Source organism: Gorilla gorilla, chromosome 2, assembly GCF_029281585.2.
Source record: "Gorilla gorilla gorilla isolate KB3781 chromosome 2, NHGRI_mGorGor1-v2.1_pri, whole genome shotgun sequence".
In the NCBI taxonomy this organism is placed as follows: Eukaryota; Metazoa; Chordata; class Mammalia; order Primates; family Hominidae; genus Gorilla; species Gorilla gorilla.
This window is the reverse complement of record NC_086017.1, coordinates 109,323,134-109,345,243: the sequence shown is the minus strand read 5'-3', so window position 1 is coordinate 109,345,243 and position 22,110 is coordinate 109,323,134. Positions and strand designations below refer to the sequence as shown.

At 37.7% G+C, this 22,110-nt stretch overlaps 2 protein-coding genes across 9 annotated transcripts in view; one reads left to right on the top strand and one right to left on the bottom strand.

Annotated features, from left to right (window-relative positions):
* The window catches only part of CLDND1 (claudin domain containing 1), a 49,499-nt gene extending 39,169 nt beyond the window's left edge, over nt 1-10,330 (top strand). For 7 of the 8 annotated variants that reach the window (XM_063703953.1, XM_055381744.2, XM_063703951.1 and 4 more), the window contains one exon: nt 41-1,438. In XM_063703953.1, the coding sequence (XP_063560023.1) occupies nt 41-261 (221 nt within the window). In that variant the 3' untranslated portion in view covers nt 262-1,438. Of the gene's footprint in view, nt 1-40; nt 1,439-10,200 lie in introns of those variants that run through there. The other variant, XM_063703950.1, reaches the window with a different exon arrangement.
* Nucleotides 10,331-18,311: 7,981 nt separating this feature from the next.
* OR5K2 (olfactory receptor family 5 subfamily K member 2) lies at nt 18,312-19,296 on the bottom strand. Its single transcript, XM_019023818.3, is given in 2 exon segments — nt 18,312-19,103; nt 19,105-19,296. Coding segments are annotated over 2 exon segments (954 nt in total). The 5' UTR covers nt 19,267-19,296.
* Nucleotides 19,297-22,110: the final 2,814 nt, after the last annotated feature.

The following is a 22,110-nucleotide window of genomic DNA, read 5'->3' as shown; positions in this document are numbered from 1 at the left end:
CCAGCCATGTTTTGTTTTGTTTTCTAAATTTTCCCCCAAGGTCTGTGTACACTGGGCTCAGTAAGTTGTTATGTTGCTGGAATTGAACTACTCCACCAGAAACTAGAGCTCCCTGACAATGTATCCGGTGAATTTGGATGGTCCTTCTGCCTGGCTTGTGTCTCAGCTCCCTTACAGTTCATGGCTTCTGCTCTCTTCATCTGGGCTGCTCACACCAACCGGAAAGAGTACACCTTAATGAAGGCATATCGTGTGGCATGAGCAAGAAACTGCCTGCTTTACAATTGCCATTTTTATTTTTTTAAAATAATACTGATATTTTCCCCACCTCTCAATTGTTTTTAATTTTTATTTTATTTGTGGATATACCATTTTATTATGAAAATCTATTTTATTTATACACATTCACCACTAAATACACACTTAATACCACTAAAATTTATGTGGTTTACTTTAAGCGATGCCATCTTTCAAATAAACTAATCTAGGTCTAGACAGTAAGAAATGGATAGAGACTTGACACAAATTTATGAAAGAAAATTGGGAGTAGGAATGTGACCCAAAACAAGTTGTGCTAATGTCTGTTAGACTTTTCAGTAAAACTAAAGTAACTGTATCTGTTCAACTAAAAACTCTATATTAGTTTCTTTGGGAAACCTCTCATTGTCAAAACTTTATGTTCACTTTGCTGTTGTAGATAGCCAGTCAGCCAGCATTGTTAGTGCTGTTTTCAAAGATTTAAGCTCTATAAAATTGGGAAATTATCTAAGATCATTTTCCCTAAGCATTGACACATAGCTTCATCTGAGGTGAGATATGGCAGCTGTTTGTATCTGCACTGTGTCTGTCTACAAAAAGTGAAAAATACAGTGTTTACTTGAAATTTTAACTTTGTAACTGCAAGAATTCCAGTTCAGCCGGGCGAGGATTAATATTATTTTTAACTCTACATAAGATTTTCAGTACCACCAAATTGTTCTGGATTTTTTTTCTTTCCTCTTCACATACCAGGGTTATTAAAAGTGTGCTTTCTTTTTACATTATATTACAGTTACAAAGTAAAATTCCCCAACTGCTATTTATTCCAGCCCAGTACCATAAAGAACGTTTCACCATAATGACCCTCCAGAGCTGGGAAACCTACCACAAGATCTAAAGTTCTGGCTGTCCATTAACCTCCAACTATGGTCTTTATTTCTTGTGGTAATATGATGTGCCTTTCCTTGCCTAAATCCCTTCCTGGTGTGTATCAACATTATTTAATGTCTTCTAATTCAGTCATTTTTTTATAAGTATGTCTATAAACATTGAACTTTTAAAAACTTATTTATTTATTCCACTACTGTAGCAATTGACAGATTAAAAAAATGTAACTTCATAATTTCTTACCATAACCTCAATGTCTTTTTTAAAAAATAAAATTAAAAATGAAAAGAGACTCAATTGTATATAGAGTGTCTGAATTGATTTAAATCTCAACGCTTTAGGATAAAGAAGTGGAGGCAATCTCTGTGGTTGTCTGTGGAAAGTGCATCTTGCTGTACAGGGCTGTCGATACATCCTGTGTTTGGGTCTCTTGTTTGATCTTCCGGAAAACGTAGGAATCCCTTCCCCCTATTAGAAATAAGAAAATCTTTATCTTTTATTTTTCAGAATTTTAAACCATGTTCTCAAAAGTAGTTTTGTTATCTCTACATGTCATACTTAATGTGGCTAGTTTTCAGTAAAGTCATTTAGTGGCTGTGGATGTTTGTGTTCTATAGTAAATAACCAAGTCAGCTTCTGACTTAGAACAAAGTCAGCATTACTCTGTAGCCAATTATTGCCTGTGAAATGGCTGGTTACTCAGGTTTCTATCTAATCTTAATTCTTGAAGATTCATTACCCTTCAGCGCCTTCTGTGGAAGGTGGAAAAGAGAAAAGCTAAATGAACAAACAAAACACCTCTGGGAATGGGATAAGAAAATTTTTGGCAGCATGACATTTTTGTATTGGTCAGTTATTTTAAACAATGTCCCTGCCTCTTGATACCCCAGAGTTACATGGGAAGCTACTAGCTCCATAACCCCTGGTGCTGCATTGTAGTTGGTATTTTTAGCATGTTGCAGGGTAGCTGAGGTTATCTTTCCTGCAAAGACTTTTTTTCTTTGGAATATATAGGGCTGTATTGTTTCATTTAATGTGAAACTGATTCTAATCAGGTTGAACCATTTGAAACTGCTGATATTCAACCATTTTTGATCAACCTAATAGATAAAATCAGTGGCAAGGTGAACCCTATTAAATTTAATCTTTGAAAGCAACCCCCAAAGTAAAAAATTAATTTTCAGATTTTTCAGAATGAATTTTTTTTTTTTCTTTTGAGATGGAGTTTCACTCTTGTTGCCCAGGCAGAGTGCAATGGTGTGATCTTGGCTCATCACAACCTTTGCCTCCCGGGTTCAAGCGATTCTCCTACCTCAGCCTCCCAAGTAGCTGGGATTACAGGCATGTGCCACCATACCCAGCTAATTTTGTATTTTTAGTAGAGATGGGGTTTCCCCATGTCAGCCAGGCTGGCCTTGAACTCTCGACCTCAGGCGATCCGCCCGCCTCGGCCTCTCAAAGTGCTGGGATTACAGGCATGGGCCACCATACCCGGCCTCAGAATGAATTTTGTGGCAATTTAACACATGTGTTTTAAGACTTTAATTTTATAGCTCCTAACTAAATGATGTGGGTAAATATCCTCTATGATTTTTAGCAAAAGACTCATTTCAAAATTTATTAAGTATAGCCATAAAACACAATTTGGCACAACAACAACAAAAAAGGAATTCTAGAAGAATTTATTCAGATAACACTTAGTGTGCCTTCTGTCTGCATCATATTACACTAGGATTTTAAATTTATAATGTAATGGGAATGTGTTAAAATTTTACCTGCTGTAGTTGTGTGTGTGCACATGCACACGTGCATTAAGGGAGAGGATAGGGTTGACAATCACTCCTAGGTGAACTCATTTAGTCATATGATTTGAGAAGAATGAGATGACCACAAACCATGTCAATTTAGTTTGTTTTTCCATTCCAGAAACATCACCAAATTGCAGACTAGCACAGTTAAAACCTATAGACCCTGTCATGTTCAATTGACTATAACATATATAGATCAGGTCATTTTAATACTTAGCCTTCATATAAACTTTCACCAAAAATGAAAACCTGTTAACCTAATTTTGCTGATTGAAAAACTTTCTTTTGTGTGAAATGGAGTCTCACTCCGTCACCCAGGTTGGAGTGCAGTGGCCCAATCTTGGCTCACTGCAACCTCCGCCTCCTGGGTTCAAGGGATTCTCCTGCCTCAGCCTACGGAGTAGCTGGGATTACAGGTGTGTGCCACCATGCCCAGCAACTTTTGTATTTTTAGTAGAGACGGGGTTTCACCATGTTGGCTAGGCTGGTCTCAAACTCCTGACCTCAAGTGACTCACCCACCTTGGCCTCCCAAAGTGCTGGGATGACAGGCGTGAGCCACTGCACGCGGCCTGATTGCAAAACTTTCTGAAATTCTCTAGCAGCTAAAAGAGCAGTTAATGGGTGCAGCTCTGAAGATGCAAATTGTTATTTCACAAGCTTGATGCAGCTGTGTCCTGGCACAGATGGGTGGAGGCTTTTGTCCTCCTTTCAGCACTCTTCTCAGAGGGAACAGTGATTCATACCTTGAAAAGTGAGGAATAAACAAGGAAACGGATCTAAATTATTTTTCTATTGCTCATCAGGTGTTCTTATACTCCATCATAATAAGATACATTTTTCCCTGGGGCCAAATTACATGCCATCATCCTGCAAATTCATGATGTGAAAATGCTCAATTGTAAAAAGAGTAACAGAATTATTTGCCCTATAGAAGAAGTTACCATAGAGTGATTACATTCTCTTCAGTGCCAGAATTTCTATTACTAGCATCACGTGTATACAAATATACATTATTTGACATATAAACATTTACATACTTTCAGCAAACTTCTATAAAAGCAAGATCCAATTTATATTACTTTGTATATTTGCAAAGGTTTAGAAATGTGAAATGATAATTTTCTTTCTGCCGTACACCTTTTAAAATATCTGAGTTACTAAGTAATGTGTCATCTTTACTAGTCCAGTGTTAGTGTCTCAGTATGTGAGCTTTACCTCACCTGCCTTGCAGCCTTTCAGCCCCTCCCAGTCTTCCGCATTTTGTTCGTTTCTTTCCCCCCTTAGCTTGTATTGTCATTGTATGTTCACAAACATCTTGGTTCTCTTGCTCCCATAATTTCCTATGACACCTTCCTTCACAATCCTTAGCCCTATCTTCATAGACTGTGCTGTCCAGTTTTCTTAATCTTAAGATATCAAGGATGGCTGTTCAGAACTACTAAGTTGATTCTATAAAAAAGTATGCTGTTTGACTTCAACTGCTTTATAATTCTAAGCATCTCTAATTATTGATCTTTTAACACCCTGCAACACATTTTCCAAGTCTTTACAAATGTTAGTTGTTGGAAACCTTTATTCTTCCTGCTTAACTTCCATGGAAGGAGTTTATGCTCTCTTTTAGAAGGGAATACTGGAGTCAACTCTTGTAGTATCTCCCAGCCTTATTTGCTTCTCTATATAAAAGAAGAATGTATTATCTGGTTGGAGAGATTGCTGGAATCAGGGCATCCACAAGGAGCAGCATGGTATATGGTGGTTAAGTATTTAGCTTGGGAGACAGAATGCGAGCTTTGTAATCCCAGGTCTATCTTTTGTCTCTTAGCCTTTTTCCAAACACCCCTTTTCCCATCTGTGAAATGCTTTGATTATCATGTGTCTCTTAGAGTTGTGATGAGGATTATGTAAATTGCTTAGCATAAAGTAGTCCCTCAAAAACTGCTAGTTATGACTGGCTGCATTATGAGGGGTTGGGGTTGCCAAGCCTATAAAGTGGTGGCTCTTAGCCTAGGCTGCACATTGGAATTTCCTGGAGAACTTAAATGTTTTCGTTCCAGAGAATCTGATTTAGTTGGCCTGGGCTATGGTCGGGTCATTGAAATTTTTAAAACCTTTCCAAGTGATTCCAATGGGCAGTTATATTTGAAAGCTATGTTTAAAAACAAGAAATAGGATTCTCTCTCTCCTAGGCAGATTATGAAAGAGTGGGCTGTGGAGTAAACCGACCTGGCTCGGTGTCTGCCTTCTAAAAGCCATTTCTCTACTGTGCTTTCCACACTCTTCTGTTGACTGGCTCTTTGTGACAGGTCCCAATCCATCCCACCTCTGATAGTTGGCGATGCGTATGAAGAGTCTGCCCTGCAGATCCAGTGCACCCCTGGTTCTCAGGTTCAGATTTGGCAGGATGTAATAGGAAGCCTTGTTTGTTTTGGCTTCAATTCCAAATTATTTTCTCTAATCCGGTACTTTCAGGGACCCTGTAATTTGAGGTCATTAGGCCTCTATAAAGAAAGTGAATATTCTGATCCCTGTCTGCTTATCAGTTCATTGTGTTCATACTCTTGGTTAGAAAGAGGCATGCATGAGTGATTGATGTTAACTTCTACCCAAGCTAGAAATTCTGAGGATGAACATATAATAGCATTATCTATAAAATGGGATATTATCTGCCTCAATAGGTTTTTGTGATGGTTAAATAAGAAGGTATATGTGCAAGTGGTTAGAACACCTTTGAAAACATAAGAGCTCAAAAAGTGTTTGGTACTATTATTTGGACATTAATGCAGTGCACGGGAAGGAGGCAGCCTTTGCTTGCCCTGTGTGGTCCAGCTCTAGGGCATGCGGGACTCTGAGCTGTTGGGGTTTACCACAAGGCTACACTCCAATGGGGATTAGAACTGGGGCTGGTGTTACATTATTGGGGAAGTCTTCTGTTTCCAGTAAAGGTTTGTTTCAAAACAGAAAGAGCTTCATTACATGGGCTTTTTAGCCATACAAGCCTCTCAAGGTGGAAGAATTTTTGCTTTTAAAACTCACATTTTAATCCTTTTTTTTCAAGTAGGACAGCAGTGGGGTGGAACTTTTGGCCTTTCAATGATTGTGCTATTGGTAAATCGAGATAAATGCATCAAAAACCTTTCTATTAGTCCATTTGTGATTCTATAACAGAATACCTGAGACTGAGTAATTTATAAATAATAGAAATCTATTTTTAATGGTTCTGGAGGCTGAAAAGTCCAAGATGCCAGCAGATGTGGCAATTCTGATTCCAAGACAACACTTTGCATGCTTCTTGCTTCAGAGGAGAGGAAAACTGTTCCTCACATGGGAGAAGAGTAGAAGGGCAAAGAGGGTGAGAGTGGGCCAAACTGTACCAATTCCATCCATGAGGGTGGAGCCCTCATGGCCTAATCACCTCTCAAAGGTCCCACTTCCTAATAGTGTTATAATGGCAATTGAATTTTGACATATGTTTTGGAAGGGGCAAACTTTCAAACCATAGCACTGTCTTTATGTTGTTTAAAATTGGACTCAGGTCCATTGAGGGAAGTGGAAGAACTTGGATTCCTGCAGCTTGTTTGCAGGCTCCTGAAATCAGCCTCTACAACATGCAATCCAATTAGATTTGGATGGTTCATTTTAAGTTCTGAGGGTGGAAGTAGATTTCAGGGATCCACACCATGGTTCCACTGCTGAGTAATGGTGGGTATTATTCATGAGCACTTAACAAGATGCCAAGTGGCACTTGTTACCGTGGACTCAAAGGAGGATTCAAAGATATGAAAGATAAGACATTATCTAAAAAATTCTAGACAGAGTTCCAACACTTGATGCTAAAACACCCTTGTAATGGTTAATATTAAGTGTCAACTTGATTGAATTGAAGGATGCAAAGTATTGTTCCTGGTGTGTCTTTGAGGGTATTGCCAAAGGATATTAACACTGGAGCCAGTGGACTGGGAGAGGCACATCCACCCTCAGTCTGGGTGGGCACAATTGAATCAACTACCAAGACAGCCAGAATAAAAAGCAAGCAGAAGAATGTGGAAAGACTAGACTGACTGAGTATTCTGGCTTCCCTCTTTCTCCTGTGTTGGGTGCTTCCTGCCCTTGAACATTGGACTCCAAGTTCTCCAGCTATGGGACTCTTGGACCTTTGACCACCGACTGAAATCTGCACTGTTGGCTTCCCTACTTTTAAGGTTTTGGGACTTGGACTGCCTTCCTTGCTCCTCAGCTTGCAGACGGCGTATTGTGGGACCTCACCCTGTGATCATGTGGGTCAATACTTAATAAACTCCCCTTTATATAAACATCTATCCTATTAGTTCTGTCCCTCTAGAAAACCCTAATGCAGCCCTCAAGGACTAATTTAGAGCAGCAGTACCCAATTTGTCATCTTAACCATTCACCCCAGGCCTTGTACCCTCCACCTAAAACTCTCAACCCCCAAGCATTTGAAATAAGATACCTGGGGGAAGGAAAGGGAGGGAAAGGCCTTGAGCCTTTGAGTGGAGAGTGCTGTGGCCTCTCCCTCTTACTCCCTCCTATGCATTAGGCATTATTCTAGGTGAACAAGTAGAGCTACTCTGTAATTAATTCCTGACTTTAACATCCACAGAACTACTCTGGATTTAAACAGATCCGTTTGCAATCCCAATTCTTTTTACTAGTTGAGAAACTTTGGGCAAGTTCTGTCATTCTTTAGGTCTCAGTAGGATAATAATGCCTATTTTTCACGTTCACTGTGAGGCTTATAAGGTAATATATGTAAAGTGCTTAGCATGGAGTCTGGTACAATTTAAGCTTTCAATCAATGGTAACTGTTATTAATCTTCAGATGATTTCAAATCCCCAGCCCTGCCTTCTCCCTAAACTCCAAGTCCAAATTCCTAGGTGCCTTCAAGGCAGCTTCATTTGAATATTTTCATGATACCTAAAATGTAATATGTTTAAATTTATACTCATTTGTCTTCTCATAACTGCACCAATTCTCATTTGTTTTACATGTTTTCCCATCAACTAGACTTTTAATGTTGATATCATCTTTGACTCCTTCTTTTCCCTGGCCTTCTATATCCAATTAGTTATCAAGATTTTTTGATTCTATTTCAGTAATGCCTATGTCACTGAAACTCTCCTGTCTAGTCACCTTAGTTCAGGTTCCTTCCTGGATGATGACAGTAGACTCTCTGCTGGTCTCTTTGCCACTAACTAGCTTACCTGAAACCCATTTTACACATCCTACCAGCCTAATTTGCTAAAGCATAGATAGTATCGCATCAACCTTTTACCCCAAAACCATCAACAACTCTCTACTGCTTACAAAAGCAATCTAGAATAAAGTCTAGATTTTGTCTAACATCAAAGCTGTAACATTGTCTAGCTCTATCTTTGGATCATTTTCTCCTATTCCTCTCCTTTAGTCACAGTCATTGTTACGTTTGGACTTTCTTATATCTGTGATTCATCTTATATTGTCTTTATTTATGGAATGCTATTCTCCACATACTCAAATCTTGATCTATACCACTTCACTGCAATTCCAGTTTCAAAAATCATGACCACTTCTTTACCAATTGAAATAACTGAAGACTCATCTCGAATGTCTTGCTCTTCTGAATCCCTGTGGCATTCGGAGTAACCCCCTTCTTGCTGCTTTTGCCACTTTCTACTTTTTGTGTAACAGTGATTGGTGTGCATATCAACCTTCCTACTAGAACTTATTGCCTATTTAATCTTTGTATCCCTCCAACATCTTCCACATTGCCTTGCAAAGAATAGTCCCTCAATAAATGAGAGAGTTGCTTCTGAGTTATAATCCTTGAAATTGTTAGAAAGCTGCATTGTAAAATATATACATGAAAGTAGATTAACTAGGGAAAAATTAGAATTGATAGACTAGAGCTCAAATTGAACACCTTGGAGAGACTAGGCTATGTAATGGGTCCTTCAAGGTGATTTTGAGATTTACACCTCCCCCACTTCTTGCCCTGGAGCTGGAAGAAGATGAGAGTTTGGTTGTTTGTCTATTGTGATATCAAATCCACAATTTTACCCAATCACATAGGCTTTTGTGATTTTTGTTCACTTCATATAAAGTGCTTATACTAGAAAATGTTTAAAGAGTTTTGTTGACATAGTTAGAAGATAAAAATTCAAAGCTGACCACTGTTGGCAAAGTTTGATGAAATAAATGTATCCTAATCTGTATTTAAACTATGAAATAAAATTCTACAATGAAATCAGAGTATTGCTAGTTGTAAGTTTAAGAGATGAGCCCAGGCGTGGTGGCTCACACCTGTAATCCCAGCACTTTGGGAGGTCGAGGTGGGCAGATCACGAGATCAGGAGACAGAGACCATCCTGGCTAACACAGTGAAACCCCGTCTATACTAAAAATACAAAAAATTAGCTGGGGGCGGTGGCAGGCGCCTGTAGTCCCAGCTACTTGGGAGGCTGAGGCAGGAGAACAGCGTGAACCCGGGAGGCGGAGCTTGCAGTGAGCCGAGATAGCGCCATGGCAGTCCGGCCTGGGAGAAAGAGCAAGACTCCATCTCAAAAAAAAAAAAAAAAAAAAAAAAAAAAAAGAGATGAATGGAGGGGAACATAAATACTTTAACAAACCTCAAAATGGAGATGGCTCTTATTTCAAATGCACATTCATCAAAAGGTAAATTTTCATGAAGAGGAAACTTTACCTTACATTTCCAATCTGGCCTGGCTACCCCCAAATCTGCCCAATACTATGCAATGTGTCTTGACTACTATAGTGGTGCTTGTCTTGATTAAAAGTAGATTCTTAACAAGCAATAATTTATTTCTTTCCATAGGAAATTACTCAGATTCTTGGCTCCATGAATAATTTTAATGATCTTCTACATTATCCTTTATAATTACTCATTTCTCAATAATCTTTTAATTTCATCCCATGACTCTGAGGATAGCTTCCAAGCTCTTTAAATGGCCTTACAAACTCATTGGCAAGTTCTATACTTCAGGCACACTGACCTTTTAGTTTTTCCAGTGGGCCATGCCTATGGTAGTTTAAAAACATGGCCTTAAAATCCTTTGATCAATCTTGCATTGAGATTCCCATCCCCTTGAATCTAGGCTGGCTTGTGATGGTTTTGACCAATAGAGTGTGCCTGAAATGACACTCTTCTCATGAGGTCCTAAAGATCATGTGTCCTTAAACCAGTTCTCTTGGAACACTCAGTCTTAGAACATTCCCTCTCCAAACCCAGATATCATGCTGTGAAGTCCAGGCCACATGGAGGTGTCGTGTGTAGATGCTCCAGCTGAAATCCCAAGCTAAGCTCCCAACTGACAGCCAACATCATTTCCAGCCATGTGTAGGAGCCATCCTGGATGTCCAGCCTTAACAAGCCTTCAGAGGACCACAGCCACAGCTGTTATCTTACTACATCCTTGTGAGACTCTAATAAAGAACCAACTAGCTGAGCCCAATCAACCTATAGAACTGATAGAAATAAAATGAATTGTTGTTTTGTGCTGCTATGTTTTGGGGTCATTTGTTATGCAGCCACAGTATCTGCAACAATGCTGTTTCCTACCACAGGCTTTCTCATGGTTTTTTCCCCCCTTTTTCCAAATAGCTTTTTCTGACCTTTACGCTCCCGCATCCCACTCCTTTTACCCAGGTAACACTTATTTTTCAGATGAAAACTTAATATTTGCTTCTTCAGTCAAGTTTCCCTAATTATCTGTTTTAGGTTAGTTCTCTTACATTTCATCGCGTTGTGAAGTTCTTGAATGTGGTAGTTATTGACTGCAGTAGACCATTAGGTCCAAATGTAAGAGTGATTCCACTTGCTACTACTCCTTTGAGACTCTGTAGATCCATTTTTTCTATACCTCCATAAGATCTAAGGTAGGTTTTTTAGTCATTTCATAGTTAATTAGCCAGGCACAGTGGTTCATGCCTATAATTCCAGTTCTTTGGGAAGCTGAGGTGAGAGGATGGCGTGAGGCCAGGAGTTTCAGACCAGCCTGGCCTTTGCCTCTACAAAAAATTACCAAAAAAAAAAAAAAAAAAAAAATTAATGAAGTAATCCCTTTTGAAGTAGAGGAGCACTAAAAAGTCAGTCTAATAATCACACTCCAGTTCAATTAGGGAGGTATAAAAACTCACTATTCAGTGTTAAAACTCTTCTCTCTCTTAGCTTTGGTTTGCCTGTCGTTGGGAGGCCCACAGTGGGGGAGGAGGCTTTCTCAGCCTCTTCTCTGTGTCCTCAGTCACTGACTGTTTCCGACCTCTCTATGGTCAAACCAGTGGGAGAGTAGATTAGGGCAAAGTATATTTCGACTGTGGTTGGTACTGTTGTCATCTGAACCTGGAGCCATGGAGGGCCCATGCATAATGCAGGCTCTTTCTCTTTTTAGAGCCATTCTGTGAGTTTCTCAGAGACTTTCCCTCTGCAGATCTTCAGACTGCAGCTTTGCTAACATGTAAAATCAATATCTGTCCTTCATCGGGCTGCCCCTCAATCCCATTCCTGGCAGGCTGGTTCCCCTCTGTTGGAACCACATTGAAGAATTCTCTTTGGGTCTGGGCACAGTGGCTCATGTCTGTAATCCCAGCACTTTGGGAGGCTGAGGCAGGAGGATCACTTGAGGCCAGAAGTTTAAGACCAGCCTGAGCAACATGGCAAGACTTCGTCTCTATAAAAAATTTAAAAAATAGGCATGGTGGCACATGCCTGTTGTCCCTGCTACTGGGGAGGCTAAGGCAGGAGGATCGCTTGAGCCCGAAATTTAAGGTTGCAGTGAGCTATGATCTTAGCCTGGGTGACAGAGTGAGATTTTGTCTCTAAAAACTTTTTTAAAAAGAAAGAGTTCTCTTTTATTAGGGCCCCAGGCCAGCTCCTTCTCTTAGGAAGGCTTTTAACCCACAAGAATCATGAAGGATTAATGGATAGCTGGACAGAGGGAATGCAGGTCTCTCTCAACTCACCTTGGGGTCTCAGTATTTCAGGGCTGTCTAATTAAGCCCTTTCACCTTTTGGACCCCTCAATGGGGAGTCATATATTCTTCTATAGGTTTCCCAAACTCCAGGGGACATGTATCAAACTCTCTGAGTAAAGACCGTCTCAACTGGGTAAGTAGAGTGAGCGGGGCCAAGCCTCCTCATTGCAACGGGTGGGACTAGAGGAAAACCCGTTAAGTCTTTCTAGAGAATGTCTGTGTCTGAATTCTCCAAATTCTGATTAATTCCCAAGACTCATAAATAGTTGTGGGGGATAATGAGTCAAAGGTCACAAGATAAGTTTTTAAACCACTCTCTGAAAATCCTGCACAGGAGTCTGGTGTCTTAATTTGGAATGTGGAGCTTCTGATAAAACTAAATTGAGATGTCAGGAGAAATTGCACATAAATCTTAAACATTTATTAAATTGTAATGATTTTAGTTTAACATCTTCCTCCCAGGACTTCTGTAAGACCCATGAGAGAAGAAATCTTGGCTGGCTTTACTCATAGTGTGTGGTGTATTTTAAAAATGCTCAGTAAGTATTTATCGAATGATGGATGAATAAATAAATATATTTAGATTATGCCACTGGCATTTCATTGTCTATGAACTAATTATTAGTTGGTTATCCATAATACACATTTTTCAAATGTAAAAGTACATAGTCATAATTATTACATTTTGAGCTTCATTGTTTTCTATCAGTCCTTAAACAAATAAGTTACTTTCTTGGTGTATATTTTCTGAGGGAGAGTAATAAATCTTTCTATCTCAAAAACAGTAATTTCCCTTTAAATAAAGGTTATGTATTTAAATATGAAGTTAAATAGAAGAAAAAATTGAGAAGGGAAGTATTGTGAAGGATAAAGTTCTATTAGGTTTACTATAAGTCAATTATATTAATGTGCTATAAATATCCTATACCATTTTACTTTCTTTTTTAATAGCCTGATTAGATACATTTCTAAGAAGCAGGGATTGTGCCTATGTAATTATTTTTACTGTGTGTGTAGCCCTTCATCATTACTCATGTGATATGGTTTGGCTGTTTCCCCACTCAAATCTCATCTTGAATTGTAACTCCCACAATTCCCACGTGTTGTGGGAACCCGGTGGCAGGTGATTGAATTATGGGGGCAGGTCTTTCCTGCACTGCTCTCGTGATAGTGAGTGAGTCTCACGAGATCTGATGGTTTTAAAAATGGGAGCTTCCCTGCACAGACTCTGTCTCTCGTGCCGCTGCCATGGCCATGTAAGAAGTGCCTTTCACCTTCCCCCGTGATTGTGAGGCCTCCCCAGCCATGTGGTACTGTAAGTCCATTAAACCTCTTTCTTTTGTGAATTTCCCAGTCTCGAGTATGTCTTTATCAGCAGTGTGAAAACGGACTAACACACCATGTTAAGAGGAACTAACTCAATACATACTTTGCTGGGATGAAAGAAGACATGCTCTACAGGAGGGCATGAAGAGGCAAGGAAGAGCAGCAGCAAAGGAGAACAGCCGTCAGATTGCTGAGGAAATTATACCAGATTTCATCTCTTTGGTGCTCATTGCCTGACTCTCTGCAAGAATTCTCATCATGATACATTTCAGTCTTACTTTTTGTGTGTGTGTGTGTGACAGTGTGAGACTGAGAGTGCTCAGGTAATGGGGTTTTTGGAGAGTCACACGCCTAGTTCACCCAACATAAAACTAAGAATAGAGCTTGTATGAGGGTCCTCCTCCCACCCACTTTTAGAACTACGTCTTCCTGTGAACACAGCTGCCCCTGGTCTTCCAGGAACCTCAGTTTGGGACATTATCTGGTCTTGATCTCTGAGAATTAATGGCTTCCTTGATATGTGCCTCATTCATCAGGGGTGTGTCTTGTTGAAGAGCAAGCAATATAGATTAATTGATTTGTGCTACTGAGACAATGAGTTTCACCTCCCAAAGTTTTTGCCATTTTGACACTTGGACTTTCAAGACCTTAATCTTAATTTTTTGCTTCTTGTCTTTCATGCTTCTTACCTGCTTGCCTTTCTTTCTTAATACAGTTTTTGAGCACTTCAGCTGGTGCCATGCATTTAATAGACCCTGAGACACAGACTGCATCCCTCCCCTCACAAATAACATGGAATATGTGCTACCATGTTTGTTTTAAAAATAAATAATTTTTAAAAAATATGGAAGCATAACACATTTCATTTCTGAGTCCAATCAATCATCCTCTTACTCATTTGGCAGGAAAGATAAAATCTATTCATCATGTTTCCCTCAATTTAGTATTCTAATAGTGGAATATGTACTTGCTATAGAGTTGGAGAAATATTTTGAATAGAATAGTTCAGGTGCCCCTCATATTACATTACTTGACCTACACATTGAGTTAGTCTATACATATTTGCCTTCCAGGCATGAGTAAATCAATTTTCCCTGCCCTGTTATCCCTACTTGTGGTAACCTAGAGTAACTCATTTAGTCTATATTCAGATTGATTGCAAACATTCAAAACATGTCTCCTCTCCACCCCAGACCGCCCATCTTAAATGGTATACCAGTAAGCTCCGACGCCTGCATTCAGGTTAGAATGTCCTAGCATGCCCATCAGGGCATCATAGCCAGAAGACTGTTGTTTACTTCTCATGTTAATTCTCTGATTTTATGAAGAACTAGTTCCCCATAGATGCATATCTCTGTATAAAGTCATGTTTAAAAAAATCCCCAGTAAGTTATTCTCCCAGTAGAAATTTTGTGGTTTTTATCTCAGTCAGTTTTCCTTTATTTCGTATGTATTATTTTATCCTTATCTTCTAAAGGGAGCATCAAACAAAATAGACCTGTAAGTCATATCGGCATATGACTCATTTCTCCAAAGTTATCATACTAATTTGATAATAAATACTTTCCTACATTAGTATTTGGCTTTCTTTCCTTTATGAAAAGGGAGCTACCTTTATTGTTAACACCTTAAACAGGACTAACTGGTATCTGTTCTCTCTGTTCCCTGGGATTGATGTTGATTCATCACTATAAGCAAAACATAAAATTATAATGCAGCGATGAAGCTAATTCAAACCAAATAAAATAGCAAGTTTATAGTTAACAAAAAGGGTTGGTCAATAAGCATATTTAGTAAAATATATTTGCTTAAAATGAATTATACTGATTATTGTTCTACCATATTTCTATCAAGTTCATACCTATATCTCCTGCCCAGTAAAACTGAATAATTTTTTTATAAAGAATGTACAGCTCAACAGTTAACTGTTTACTGTATAAGATTTTCTTTTTTAAAATAATGTATTTGGCTTATTTTTTTCTTTTAAGGTTTTCTTAAGGTTTAAAGGAACAATTAATATTTTATCTCTTTTTTTGTTAACTTCGGTACAAAAATGCAGTTGATGACTTGACAAAAGGGCTGCATCTATGGCTTGAAGGTGCAGCCCTTTCATCAAGTCATCAACTGTATTTTTGTACTGTTGAATTTCTCCAACAGTGACAAAGGAGAGCATGCTTCCAGCTGGAGCTGAGTCCAAGCACACAGCCACTCCTGCACACGCATGCGTGCAAACAGGGAAGCCCAAGTAGGAGAAGAGGAAAGAGGTTGTAGGGATTTGGGAAGAACCTTGATTATTCCCTGGAGGAAAAGACAAATCTACTTCCCTGAAATCACCCTCAAATCTACTTCCACCCTGAGAACTTAAAATGAACTGCATCCTTTTTTTCATCTTCTTTTCTTCTCCAGTGAATATGATCTCCAAACCCTTATGTTTTCTTTGAACTGTAAATTTTCCACTCATGGACGATGCAACCAACAGATGCAATCTCTGAGAAGATGAAAATTGGGACCTCTTATTATAAAATTGACCTAGCTGGACTCAGGAAACCAGGGAAGAAGTCAATGCAGGCATTTAAAATGTAAAGCTTCTTCTGGTTAAATCTATTTATTTTTCTTGTAGGTTGAGTATTTCTTCCCAGTTTTTCCACTCTGGTGTATAACAAACAGGTCAAAATTTCCCATCTTTCCTCCTGATACTAGTTGAATCCTACCTTGCATACTTAATGCGTAGTGAAATGGCATCTAGCAGAAATACACACCCCCAAAACACACCACCATTTCATTAGGTGCCCCAAAAATTCTGTATTTAGCTTATTTATTTATTGTTATTTTTGCTTTTTCTTAACCCACTATATATTGACTGCAAACGAATTAATAAATTATCCCTTCTGGAACTTTTTGGTCGTTTCTTTTTTTTAATGTTTTCACTATAAAAGGTAAGCTGAAACATTGAGAAATTGTTTAAATCAGCATATTTTATAATTCACAACTACAACTTGGTAAATATTTTTACTGTAAGCACTGAAATAATGAAGTATGATGAGAGGCAGTAGTTTTTAATGCAAAGATGCAAAGTTATAAATTTAAATGTTCAGAGGGGCCAGGGAGGTGACATAAAAATTGTTGCCACTTTTTCAAGAAAAGTCAATTTTTGCTTTTATAAAAATTTTTAATAAAAATTTTAAATAAAAATTCTCCTGATATTTAAATCTCTTAAAATTAATTTTCCAAAGAACACTATGCTGTTCTGCATTGCGTGGGATAAACAATTCTGTGCAATCTCTGGGTGACCTTTTGTGATTTCTTATGTAATAATTGAGAATGTAGTTTTTGTAGTCAGGCAGCCTGGGGTTCAGGTCATGCAGACTCCTGTGGGTCACTGAACAAGTGACTCAACCATACTGTGCTTCATATTCTCACCTGTCACATGGGATAATAATTGCAATTCTCTCACAGGATTTATGAGGGTTAGGTGAGGTAATGTGTATATACAGCTTAGCACATGGACGCATAGTAAGTATCCAAGTACATTTGGTGATGCTGATGGAAGTGCATTAGGCAAAAACTCAACTGATGAGGTTTAAATTTGAAACAGGCAAGGAAATACTGAAATGTCTGAGTATAATTGGAATGAACTAGGTTAGGTTTTCTTGGAGGTTACAAATATACACTATATTTTTATAGTTTTGCATTCATGATTTAGGGAATTATATCTAGAAATATATCTGTTTTCTACTCCTTTTTCTATATAGACTCAGCATGCTGATTTTCCATGTGATGCCAGCCTCTGGTGGCTGGCTAGCTTGAGGCCCACTGCAATCTGACAACTGCCTTCTGGAAATTTAGATGTGACCACAGAGCATCAAGAGAGGAGGTGGAAGGGAGAATTTTTCTGTTACTTGTTATGGGTCCTCCTTGTTCCAGAAGTTAGTAATTAAAATAATGGCAATGTTCTATTATTTAAGAAGATGAAAAGAGTGGTGTCTTGGTCATTAATATGTCTCAGCATCTAGAACAGTGCTTGCACATAGCAGAATCTCAATAAATATATGTAGAGCGAATAATTGGAAAGTATCTCTTTAATGATGTCACATAAGATTATTAGGTTCTATCCATATTAAACAACTTTAAGTTTTGCAATGGTGAAGGAATAAAAGAAAATATTTGAGATAAGCCCTGTCCACAGTCCAACAATCACACTTTTTTACATGTCTATATATAATATACCCAAAGGTTGTGTCTCCATTGTTTAACCCCTTCCTCACCTCTCAGGAATGGGCACAAAGAAGTTTAGCCTAACTCACTGACAATGAAGGCTCTTAAGATCTCCATGAAGTTTGAAATGTTTGTCTAGAACTTTATGATATGGTATCTTTATGCATGTAGGTTTTGGAGTAAATAAAACTTAATGTAACCTATCTTGAAATTTGACATTCTGATTTTAATTATTTAAATGTTTAAATCATTTAACAACAACTTCAATTTGGAAATATAATATTCACTTTTATTGGCACAATCACTTCCTGACTACCTCATTCTAACTACAATAATGTCCCCCACACGCTATTACATTTTGTTCCTCAAAATTCACTTGCCATTTTTGTTGCTCATGGATATAAGTGATTTCGTTGGTTGACTGTTCACATGATCTTAAACACTTAACTGTAATGCACATGTTGTAAGCTATAGAGTGGGCTGGTTATCAAAGCCCACTTTGTAAATGGAATGGCTTTTTATATTTGTAACTGGTAGTTTTTCTGTTGTTTTGGGTGTTGATCATCATTGATACTAACACAGTCTATAGGCATGGTGGCTTTCTACAATTGCTGCTTGAGTGAATTCAATGTCTGCATGTGCTTTTAAATTCTGAGTAAATATTTAGCACAGTTCACTCCTTTCTGTGAATTTTCCCTGTCACATATTTCTGCTTCATTTGATTGTATTTTGATATGTTTTAATATTTTGTATACAATTAGTACACTTCCTCTGTGTAATTTTATTTAGAAGTTTTTTGAGCATTAAACCATTAAGCTAGGATAGATGTCATTTGTTCACACTTTCCTGAGATTTTATTTTCAGCAGAATTTTTCTTAAGACACTTATTACTTCCTTGTTTCTCAGACTATAAATGAAAGGATTTAGTAAGGGAACTACTATTGTAAATAAAATAGCAGCTGGTATATCTTTATCCCCTTCTTCATGCAAATTTGGTCTAATGTATAGGAAAAAAATAGATCCATAGAATAATGAAACTGATGAAAAGTGGGATGCACAAGTAGAAAAGGCTTTGGCCCTTCCCTCCTTGGATTTCATTCTGAAAATAGTAAGAATATAGAGATAAGATATTAAGACACTACCTATGGTAAAGACTTGAACTGAACCTGAGAAGATGAATAGAACCAGTTCATTGATGAAAGGGTCAACACAGGAGAGTCTATACAAGGGAAGAATATCACAGTAAAAGTGGTTGATGTGATTCGATCCACAGAAAACTAACCTAAATACAAGCCCTGCATGAATCATGGAATGCAGATTTCCAGCTATGAAGGCGCCTGTGGTCATCTGAATGCAGAGTTTCTTGGACATCATGATGTGGTACTGCAGTGGGTTGCAGATGGCCACATAGCGGTCATAGGCCATTGCTGCCAGAAGAAAGCAGTCTGCAGTTTCCACAGTGCAAAGAAAATAAAACTGTACTGCACATTCATAGAGGGAAATCCTTTTGCCCTCAGAAAAGAAGTTCTCTAACATTTTGGGGGTAATAGCACAGGCACAGCAAGAATCCACAAGAGCCAGATTTCCCAGAAAGATGTACATTGGTGTGTGAAGCCGATGTACATTGGTGTGTAAATATCAGTGCCACCAAACTAATATTCCCCACCACGGTGATCAGATAGATGGCAAAGAACACCACAAACAGCAGAGTCTTCAGCTCAGGGTGATCTGTAAATCCTGTGAGGATAAACTCATTTTTCATGGTATGATTTTCTTCAGCCATTCCTGACCTCTCTGAAAAAAATTGTAGAGGAATAAGGCACTAATTTATAATATGCCACAATTATTGAGGTCTCTTTGGCTTAAAAGAAGGAGAGCATCTTCCACAATGTCTCCTCATGTTGCCTGGAATTTGGTGCATGCCCAATTCACTGCGAGAATGAGTCTCCTGAGGCTACTACTTTTGTGGCTATTGGTCGAACATGTTTCTATCATATTTTGAAAAAATATCTGATTGGGTGCGCAAGGATGACTTTTGAGGTCTTGAGAGAAATATTCAGAGCACAGAACTTCTCTATATAATATAGGTAAAGCTGATTCGTAATTTAAGTGTCAGTAATTGGTACCAGTGTTCCCGATTTCAATGTTTGTATATGTAGTGGTTAACAATGTGTTTAAAAGACTATTTTTGTATGCTAATGTTAACAGCAGCATTACCTTCAATAACCAAAAGGTAAAAACAACCCAAATGTTCATGGACAGGTGAATGGATAAATAAATTGTGGTGGAATATTACTCAGTCTTAAAAAGGATTGAAATTCTCATACATGTTACAACATGGATTAACCTTGAGGACATAATGCTGATTGAAATAAGCCAGACACAAAAGGACAAATATTGTATGATTCCAATTACATGAGAAAGCTAGAGTAGTCGAACTTACAGAGACAAAAAGTTGAATGGTAGTTGCCAGGGGAAGGGGTCTACTGGGAGCTATTGTTTAATGGGTACAGTGTTTCTGTTTGGGAGGATGAAAAAGTTCTAGAGATAAATGATGGTGATCATTGCACAACAATATTAATGCACTTAATGCCACTGAACTGTACACTTAAATATGACTAAAATGATAAATGTTATGTTGTGTATAATTTACCCCAATAAAAATATCTTTAAAATACTGTTTTCATCTGCTTATTTCAGCAAATTATTATCTCCAATACTAGTGGAATATACACTTAAAAATAAGATGCTCTGGGGGAAAAGCGAATATTTACAAGATATTTATATTCCTGGGAGTTGGGGAGTAAAAGTGTTATGGATGGAAGCTGGGAGAAAAAACAAAACGCTGTATTTAAAAAGTCTGGCTAGCACAGTAGCTTATGCCTGTAATCCCAGCACTTCAGGAGGCTGAGGAGGGAGGATCACTTGAATCCAGGAGTTCCAGACCAGCCTGGGCAACATAATGAGGCCCTGTCTCTTAAAAAAAAAAATAAAGTATATAAAATTACCAGGGCATTGCGACATGCTCCTGTAGTGCCAGCTACTGGGGAGGCTGAGGTGAGAGGATTCATTGAGCCTGAGAGATGGGGGCTGCAGTGAGCCATAATAGCATTACTGCACTCCAGCCTGGGTGACACAGTGAGACCCTGTCTCAAAAAAACCAAACCAAAACAAAAAAGCCTCCTATGTTACTAATGATACTATGGGTAAAACTACTTATGTGCATAAAGAAATTAATGTTATTAAAAGCAATTGGAGAAATCCTGAGTTAAAAATATATTCAGTTGTCTAACTACATATCAAAAAATTATGAATAGAATGTCAAACTGGGAGATTATCTGCAGTAAATTTGATAAAGTTTCTGTACCTTTGTTCTAAAAGATCTCATACAAATGAGTAGGAATAATTACTAGAAAATAGGTAAAGCCCAGGAATAGAAAAATCTCAAAGAAAAAAACCTTTTTAAGTAAATTAAAAATGTTTGATTTTATTACTAATCAGAGAAACACCATTCAGAAACACCTATGAAGCTATATTTATTTTGCCTATGAAAATAAGATTAAAAAAACTGATAATATTGAGCGTTATCTAGAATATAGTAAAATGGCAACCTAATTGCATTCCTGGTAAATGTATAAATTGGTGTAATCATTAGAAAATAATTTGGCGATAGATTAAAGAAACAAGGTTCATACCTTTTGATCAGTAAAAATAAATGCGTCAAAAAGAAATAACTAAAACTTCAGAAAATATGTACATATAATGATGTTCATTATAATCTCACTCATAATAGTGAAAAATTTAAACACCTAAATGGTAACCAGTTAGTTAACCAGTATGATTAAATAAATGTGAACCATCCATATGAATGTATACTGACAAATATTTTAAATGGTGTTTAGCTCTAATATCTATTATAATAAAACAGACACAAAAATATTGCATAAAAACAAAATAAAAAGTTTTACGTGCAGTATAACCGGAATTACCGAATAAATATTTACATGTAAATGTAATAGAAGGTAGTACAGAAGCACATCAAAATGTTTTTACTAGTTTTTGCTATGTAATAAAAATTATTGGTCATTTTTTCCTCTTTATATTTTTCTCTATTTTAAATTTTCTATAATAACTGTTCCTCATATTCGGAAAAAATCTTAATTTTAAGTACATAAAGTGATGTACTCTTACATCTGCTATGTTTTATACTTTGATAAGTCCATAGAAATCATTGGGGATTCAATTAACGTTTTCTGCACTTTACAAATCTACAGTGGAGAACATCACAATGCACTTACTGAACAAGTGCCTGCTTCATTCTCATGATGATGACATTGGTAGTTACAATAATTATTTGCTGACAGTCTTGCACGTATCTCAAAACATTAAGGGATATGTTTGCATCTTGTGGTAATGCATTCTTACAGTACTTTACGTATGAAAGCAGTATCACCTTAGTGCCAACTTTTACTCTTTTGAACATCATGATTCTATGGTATTCCTAGATTCTATGATGATCACATTTGTTAAAATTTGAGAATATTTTTAAAACTTCTGTTACCAACCCCTTAGGTATGTCCTTAAACATGGAGTTCTAACCTGCTGGAGCATGTTTTATTTCGATCTA